Here is a 9,047-nt window from a genome sequence, read left to right as displayed (position 1 = left end):
ACATTACAACTGTACTTTGTTCCACACTGACACTCCCACAGACCAGTCAGCACAGTCAGCATGTGAGAACACTCTGACAATAAGCCACTCCTTCAGACAAAACGAAAGTAACTGTTAGCCTGAGTGGGAGAAAATGGCTTACAGTCAGGAGCTGTTCGACTGTTCCATCTGTTTACAGTTACTGGAGGATCCTGTGACGATCGCCTGTGGACACAGTTACTGTATAATGTGCCTCAGTGCCTTCTGGGATACAAATAATAACAAAGAGTGTTACAGCTGTCCAGAGTGCAGGCAGACTTTCTCCCCGAGGCCTGCTCTGAAGAGGAACACACTTCTGGCTGCCTTGTTGGAGGAAGACAAAAGGAGAAAGAGTCAAAATGCTGCTGATGATGATGATGACGACACCTATGCTGCGCCTGGTGATGTGCAATGTGACGCTTGCACAGGAAGAAAAAGAAAAGCTTCCATGTTCTGTCTCGTGTGTTTGGCCTCTTACTGCGAGACTCATCTGAAGCCTCACTTTGAGGTGCCACCATTAAAAAAACACAGTCTGATTCAAGCCTCTTCAAGGATCAAAGAGAGCATCTGTGTCCGTCATGACAAACTTCTGGAGATTTTCTGCCGCACTGATCAGCAGTTCATATGCCTGCTGTGTGGGATGGAGGAGCACCGAGGCCATGACACGGTGACAGTGGCAGCAGAACAGTGTGCAATACAGGTAATCCACTTCAGCCCCATGCTTAATTCATTTACTGCCTGTCCTTTTAATGTAGATGTGTAAAAAAGCTCCTGGATTTGTGTTTCAACAGAGACAGCTGGATTGCAACAAACAGGAAATTGCAGACAGAGTGCTGGATTCAGAGAGGAAAATAGCAGAACTGAAGCAGGCTGCAGGTGCTATAAGAGTAAGTGCAACATAAGGACTTTTTTCTATGAATCATCAACAGGCTCAATTTCTTTATTTGCAAAGTGATACAAGATAATAAAGTTCCCAGTCTGCTGACAACAAAGACGTCTTAGGAATGGGGAAGATGATGTGGGTGTAAACTGTGTTGAGCAACAGTTGTTTTCCTGTAGGGGCATGCTCTCTCTCTCTCTCTCTCTCTCTCTCTCTCTCTCTCGCTCTCTCTCTCTCTCTCTCTCTCTCTCTCTCTCTCTCTGGGTGTACAGTCCAGTGTTTGCCAGCAGAGTGTAACAGAGTGCTGAAAATGCTGAGCGTTAAACCCACTGAACATGACATTTGATATGTGAATGAATACCTCATGTTTTGCTGTGATAGTGTATAGTCCGGGCGATTTGAGAGTTAAAAGATGTTTGACGTAGAAAATGTCTTTATTTGAAAGGGAAAAAAAAGATACACGCAGACTGTGTACAGACAACAGCAGGAGGGAATGTAAATGGGTGGAGTGATCGTTGATTCCCAAACTTTTTGGTTTGTGATCTAAAAAAACCATAAAGCTTGTGTTCTAGTTCAGAGTTAGATAATAAGAATGCTTATACCTCTCCTTTCCCTGTTAAATATGAAGCTGCAACTAGTGGCTGCTTAGCTAAGCTTAGCACACAGACTAGGAACAGAGGATAACATGCAGCCTGGTTGTTGTCAAAGGTTACCAGGCAACCAGTGCCGAACTGAGCTGATCAGTCACTCATCTTTCCTAAGTATTTTCTGATTTATGACCTGATAAACAGTGAATTCATCAGAAGATGCTGTATAACAACTGTACTCTCTCTGGGTCAATCTAAAATTGGTTGGAAAAATTATGCATTCGGAGCAAGCGGCAACCTCCACAGCTGAAAAATGAAGCCAATGCAAATTGAATTTTAGGCGTTTGATATGTGTTACTCTTCGTTCAATGTGTAATTGAAAGATATGTAAAATATCCAAGGACTATTAGTAAATATGTAACTCAAAGTGTCACCAGTCATAACAAGACAAATGCTGCATGTTTCCTTTACAAGGATGCTGCATATGAGGCGTGTGACAACATTGAGCGACTGTGTGGGGAGCACATCAGAATATTTGTCCGCTCTGTGGAGAAGAAGTGCTCTGAGATGAGAGAGAAAGTTGGAGAAGCAGAGAAAGCTGGACTGGACTGGACCAACAGTCGTCTCGGGAAACTGGAGCGTGAAGTGTTAGAGCTGACGAGGAGAGAGGATCGTCTGGACCAGCTTTCACTGACAGAGGACCCCATTCAGTTTCTGCAGGTAATCACATGTTTAGAATGCATGGATTTATATACCATTATGTATCTCTACATGTTAAAATGTTGCATTTTTAATCACACAACATATTTGTTTGCCTGTGCAGGGTTTCCAGGCCCTGGGTGACCTCCCTGAGTCCACACACTCACATGAACGACACGACATCCTGACAGAGTTTGTCTCTGCACAGACAGATAAACTGAAAAACATGTGCCACAAAGAAAAGAAAGAATTATTCAGTCATTCCGAAGAAAATCTGGGTAAGTGTGACGAATTTAGATCTTTAAAGTTTATCATTATTCTGAAATCTGGTTTGTTTACTTCCTGTATTGTATCAATAGAATGATCAGTCTTTATTCTCTTTCCATCACAGTGTTAAAAATGCCAAGACTGCGTGATAATGCAACATCAAGGAAATACCATCTGACCAAACATAAGGGTAAGCATGATGTTAATTCACTTTGCACAAACAACAGCAACAAACATGAACGCTTCATGAGCTAAACACGTGTTTCATCTTTCCCTGCAGACTCCACAGTGGAGGTGGATCCCAACACTATAGCTGCATGTCTTTGCTTGTCAAACAGAAACAGAGAGATGTCATGGGGTGAGACTAGCCAGGCTCATCCTGATCACCCTGCCAGATTCACCGTCTACCCTCAGGCTTTGTGCAAAAACAAGCTTACGTACAGCCACTACTGGGAGGTGGAGTGGGATGGTGGCATTGTTGATTTAGCTGTGTCGTACAAATGCATTGAAAGAAAGGGTTCAGGGAAGGATTGCTCTTTTGGTCACAATAAGATCTCCTGGAAATTAACCTGCACTTCATCTGGCTGCACGTTTTGGCACAATAATCTTCACAAAGGCCAGATTCCTCCGGTTCTCTCCCGCAGAGTGGGCATACACCTCGAATACGATGAAGGAACGCTGAGCTTCTACAGTGTTTCTGATTCTGACACGCTGAAAGTGTTGCACCAAATCAGGACCACCTTCACTGAACCTCTGTATCCTGGGTTTTCTGTTGATTTAGGCTCAACACTGAAAATATGTAACATCTGAGCTACAGTTAAACATGTGAGCTTCGGGAGTTTGTGATTCAGGGAAAGAAAAAAGCACAAGAGTAGGAATGATATATTAACATATGCAAAGTTTTGTATAGTTTTGTGTGTGTGATTTAGAGACATGTATGTATAGATTGATACAGTGATTATAAGGCAACATACAGATGAAAATGCATCTAATAGCCTATTAATCCTTGATGATTGTAACTACTGTTGTGCTTATTCTGTATGTTAATTATCAGGCAACTCAATCAAGAGTAGTGTGTTTGCTTTATTTTAAAAGACTCAAATAAATGACCCATCTTTGCTAATACTATGTCTTATATCTTTTATTTGATGTAACCTATTGCTATTATTATGTTCTAAATTTGACATGCACATTTATTTAAAATATATAGGTCATTTACAGCCCAGGCTCATAGAAGTCATATATTACATTCACAGTTACAATAGGATATGTTTGATTATATCACAATTTCTGTCATGACATTGACTCTAAAACATTATATACAATCCATGTACTTCATTTGGACGGTTCAGCCCACAGTTTCCAAAGTCACAGCTTTTGACGTAGTAACATGCAGCGCCAGCGCCACCAACAGTAGAGATAATAATGAAGACAGTCATAAAATAGATTCAATAGAGGCGTTTGTGTAGGAGCGATCAACGGTGTCATAGAACCGCAGACAGGCCTTGTAATGCAGCAGCTTCTCAGCAAGAGGGCTGACGGTCAGAGCTTTACCCTGCACACTCAGGTCTATGTACCTGGACAAACAAGAAAAAGCATATTTTATTATGAATTACTAATCATCTAATTGACATCTATTCCACCTTTTTAGACACTATAATCTACCTGTAAGATACCCTCCAAAACACAAGGGTATTAACAGCCATCAGTGAGGCCAGCAGGAAGAAGAACCTCTCCAGATTCCCATCATGCAGTGTGTTTGGGTAGAAGTTACCTGTAAACAAGTATCAGCATGGTATCAGCTTTAGTGACATGTTATGCTTAAAATAACTGAGTTTTCCATTAAATTTGAGTGTCACAATCATTTGTTATTGAAAGCATACATGCAATAAAGCATTTGCTTTACTACTTAGAATAATTTGGTCACCTAACATATATATATATATTTTAAAAAATGCTCTTCTTTTGTTTTTTGGGGGTTTTTTTCTCTTCTCTTATCTTCTTTAACATATAGCACTCCTGTAGCAATGACAGTTGGCTCTTAAAGTTATGTACTTACTTGATTCCTGTGGTCTAAGTCTAGTACCTTCAGGTTGAATGCACTTATTGTAAGTCGCTTTGGACAAAAGCGTCAGTTAAATGACATGTAATGTAACGTAATGTAATTTAAGTAAATCTGATTTTTTTTCTATTGCGAATGATTCATGACGAATTGTATTCAATGTATACTAATTAATGCACTCACATGGTGTACTTCTATATCCATGCACCAGTCCAAATTGTCGAATCTTAATGTCCAGAGTGTTTGCACTCATTTTACCTCCAGAGATAAAGTACACCAGCTGAATGATGAATGCTCCCAGAAAGCAGCCCCCTCCATAGGACAGAGTGAGGAAGTGCAGCGAGATCCCTCTGATGTGGCTTGGGGTCAGCTGGAAAGATATGAGGGAACCTGCCAGAGGGGAAGTGACAGCAGAAATGTTTGATCATCTTCAACTCTTGGATTTTTGTGTTAAGGCTGTCACTCACATGCAGGAGTGACGAGAGCCTCTGCAAGTCCAAGTAGGATGTACTGAAGAGACAGCTGGAAACACGGCATGGACGACACTTGCAGAACTTTTCCAGACAGGGTCTGCTCCACCAGGGGGTATGCTTTCCTCTGCAGCTCAGACAGGCCTGCCACCAGGACCGACAGAGTGGCACACGCATGGCCCAGAGCTGGAAAGGGAGGATGGACAGGGAGGGGTAATGAGAGAGAGTGGGGGCTGCAGAATAATCACGGGAGGAAAGAGGGAGGCAGAAGAGTGAGAGAGACATTAGAATTATGAGTGCACTAGTGGGGATGTGCATGTGTGCACATAGATTTACTCACTTATGACTTTTGCAGGTGCCGGTGGAATTTTTTCCCTGGAGAGGTAGCAAGTTGTCACACACTCAATCAGCGGGGCTAAGATCAGCAGAGGCAGGATGCTGATCACATTCATGGCGCCGATGGGCAACAGGAGATTGTGCAGGTGGAGGTTTGAGTTCATCGTCTGTATGTAGTAACCTGAAGGAATCTGTAGAAAACAGATTATTAGCCTGTGAATTTGATGAATAAGGATCCTTTTTAAATGCCTTTTATTAATATCAACCGATTATTCTCCCGGTGACCTGCCTGTGTGATGCAGGCTCTGTAAAGCAGCTGAAGGCCATAAAGAGGGAAGAGCTTGGCCAGAACTTTGACATTTTCAACATGTGTTTCGCTGTAACGACCGCCATTGTTCTCCTTGGCCCGGTCCAGCCAAGATCCCACATCTCCACTCAGGTGACGATAGTGGAGGCAGCACATTTTGAGAGAGTTCAAGAAAACTCCCAGTGTGGTTAATAATGATCCACCTGCAGTATGACAGACACAGAAATAAACAGAATGAAGTGTTTTTGTAGTCCTATGTGTGTCTGAATAACGTAATAAATAACAGAATATTTTAATGCCTTGTTATGGGGTTTGTTACCTTTCTTGGGCCTATAGGTGAGTTTGCTCCGCATCATGTGTATAGCGATAAGAGCCAGCAGCACAGAGGTGAAGGGGATAAGAAAGGCCAGATTTTTGGCCACAGATTGCTGGATGTAAGCAATACCCAGAAACACGACAGTGGAATTCAAGTTGACCAACCAATAGAACCTAAACACAAAGGAAACAAATGTCACACTCACTTCAGGTATACTGATTACAGATGTCACAACATAAACTTATGTATGAGTAGAAGGAAACATCTACATCCATCTACTCATAAGTAGACACATTTGTTTGTTAGTCCACCACTTGACCTTATTGTCAGACAGACATTTTTTAGGTTTGCATCTAAAGGGTGAACCAAAGCTGTCATCTATGCTCTTGTCATAGTCACCGGACTCCATTGAGAATGGTTAGTTTGTGTTACTGAGTGACTGTGTAGACTTTACTATCTATGCTATATTATACTACTTAACTATTGTATGAATTGCAATGACAGTTTGTACAGACACTTACAATCTCCAGAAGATGAATCCTCATATCTTTGGTGATCCTCTGATATTCCCTCTAGCCCATGAGGTTGACATTTTTTTTTCTTTTGTCAACTATTGATTCTGATTAAGTCTGGTACAAACAATTATCTTCCCCTAAGGATGAATCATAAGAACTTTGGTGATATTCTGACCTTTCCTCTGGTAACATCGTTAACCCTTAATAGGGCACTCATTGAAATACTTGCAAATTCCAAATTTCAACCCTAGAGAATTTTGGAGGATATTACATACAGCCAGAATGTGTAAAAAAAACATACGGGGTAATATTTTGACAAAAAACAGTTTATGGGAATAAAGTGGCAAATCTACGAGAAAAAATTTGCAGATTTATGAGATTTTAAGTGGTGAATCTGTGAGAAAAAAGTTGTTTTTTCCCCACTTTTGTCTCGTAAATCTGCAACTTTTTTTGAGCAGATTAGCTACTTTAAATCTCTTAAATCTGCACGTTTTTTTCTTGTAGATTTGCCACTTTAATCTAGTAAATTTATTTTTATTCATACTTGGCCTTAATATGCCGTCATAGTCAAGTTCTCCTTGTACAAGTCAATGTGGTTCTACGACCAAACAGAGAGACATGGGGACCCCATTTTGATATCCACTGAAGTTACCAAATATAGTTCTTCGCCCGATAAAGGGTTAAGTAATTTTAATTTGTGAAATTACGATCAAATTTACTCCCTGGGCACACAAAAACCTGCTTTTTGGGCATTCAATTTTTTTTTTGTTCTTCAAATAAACGCTTATTTCTTGTCTCCTTGCAGAATAACTGATCTGTAAGATATTTAAGAAAGCATCTTAAATGAATAATGAAACTGATCATGGTAACAATACCAATGAACTGTTTAGAGTCTAATCTGAATGACTGTATTCAGATTCAAACACCCACCAGTTGAAGAAGGACAGGAGCTGGTGCTGATTGTAGCACTGCAGGCTGTAGGCTCCCATTGGACAGAGGATGGCACGGATGCCGCCGATGCCCAGTGCAGCAGCCAGGAGGCCGGTGTAGAACAAGATCTGCTGCTCCCGATGCTCCAGCTGGTGTGTCATGTGATGAGTGTCAATGTAGAAATCTTCGAATGGGAATGCTACCACAGGCAACATAGCTGTGCCTAGAAAGCATGATGAAAGCTGAAGGCAGTGGCACGTATTAGCAGCTAGATTTCAAGCATGTGTGTGACTTCCCAGAAGCAGAGTCATGACTAAGCACCTTGATAGAGTTACTAATACTCACGCTCACTGAGCTCAGACTAAAATTTAAGGTTGACTTAAATGTCAGATATTACATTTTGAGCATCTTTTCTGCAGCAACACACAAACTTGAACCCACATTACTTACATTATACCTAATCTTACATCATAACATGACGTGGATTTCCATCTGAAATTTAATGAAGAAGTATACAGAAGAAGGATGAAGTAGTATACAATGGAAATACTCACATATCTCAAAATGTTATTTAAGTACAGGACTTATTACAAGTACAATCTTATTGTTAACCCTTTATAAGCCACTCCTGGAAATTGAAAATGTCAGCCCTGAAGTGTTATTGGAGGATATTACAAGACTTTTTGCAAAATGTTTCATTTTTATATTGCAAATCGAGGTCAATTGAGTCATTGTTATTATTATTATATTTATTATAGTGTCTTTCCCTAAATAGACAATAACACATCATTTGCATCCATCACCACTTTATCTTTTACCTTTAAACTATTTATTATCTTTTTAGACTACTTATTACATATGCGTAATGTCTGAATGTCTTTTTTTTAAAGCACCTTATATATGAGAAGCACACGTAAATTAAGTTGCATACTTTTTTAATACAATGACAATAAAGGAAAGCTTGAATGCTGTATGATGAGCTCACGGAGAGCGAGGAGACCTGTTATAGATGTCGCTCAAGTTACCAAATATGGTTCTTTGCCTGATAAAGGGTTAAATCACTCACTCACATCATGTATAAACCTATGATTGTGTCTTACCAAAGAAATGGAGGAAAGCACACAAGTAGAGCACCTTGGACCTTCCCAGGCAGGTCTCTGCAAACCACCCAACCAGAACAGGGGTCAGGGTGCTGGCTCCTATGAAGCACAGGTTGACTGTTGCAGCCAGGTAGTTGTCATAGCCCAGCTTCACAGTGCAGAAGAGAATCATGTTGCATACAATCCCAAAGAAAGTGAATCTCTCACACAGCTCCACAAGCAGTACACAGATGATAACTTGGAGCTTCTTGCGGGACTTCCGTGGCGGTCCTTTGTCTGGACAAGGGGTCCGGGAGAGTCGACGCAGTTGGCCTCTGCCCTCTGGCAGTTTCTGACGGTCTCCTGCCACCATACCAACTGGCCAGCGAGCTGGCTGCTGGGCTGCTCGGCAGGCTGGATACAGTCAGCAATGGACCACACAGAGCTATGAACGCTGATCCCTGAAGATAGGACGAGCAGAGGCCACAGCTGGAATCCCTCACCCTGGTGTGACTCTGTGGACACGTAGGATCAGACACACCTACATGCATTTTGCACGTGCTGGTGGCTGATTATTCTCC

General features: G+C 41.3%; 2 protein-coding genes across 2 annotated transcripts; one reads left to right on the top strand and one right to left on the bottom strand.

Moving 5' to 3' along the window:
• On the top strand, positions 1-3,504 carry LOC131973112 (tripartite motif-containing protein 16-like). Its single transcript, XM_059334967.1, has 6 exons — positions 1-718; positions 810-905; positions 1,960-2,205; positions 2,309-2,462; positions 2,576-2,641; positions 2,732-3,504. Exons 1-6 carry the CDS (start codon positions 134-136, stop codon positions 3,259-3,261), a joined length of 1,677 nt encoding a protein of 558 aa, XP_059190950.1. The 5' UTR covers positions 1-133; the 3' UTR covers positions 3,262-3,504.
• A 382-nt stretch (positions 3,505-3,886) lies between these two features.
• On the bottom strand, positions 3,887-8,839 carry slc15a5 (solute carrier family 15 member 5). Its single transcript, XM_059334970.1, has 9 exons — positions 8,488-8,839; positions 7,388-7,610; positions 5,946-6,115; positions 5,609-5,829; positions 5,324-5,510; positions 4,981-5,169; positions 4,772-4,903; positions 4,117-4,225; positions 3,887-4,028 (listed from the first exon to the last, which is right to left on the bottom strand). Exons 1-9 carry the CDS (start codon positions 8,837-8,839, stop codon positions 3,887-3,889), a joined length of 1,725 nt encoding a protein of 574 aa, XP_059190953.1.
• Between the last annotated feature and the right edge of the window lie 208 nt (positions 8,840-9,047).

Source organism: Centropristis striata, chromosome 6, assembly GCF_030273125.1.
Source record: "Centropristis striata isolate RG_2023a ecotype Rhode Island chromosome 6, C.striata_1.0, whole genome shotgun sequence".
NCBI lineage: Eukaryota > Metazoa > Chordata > Actinopteri > Perciformes > Serranidae > Centropristis > Centropristis striata.
This window is presented reverse-complemented; position numbering and strand designations above follow the sequence as displayed.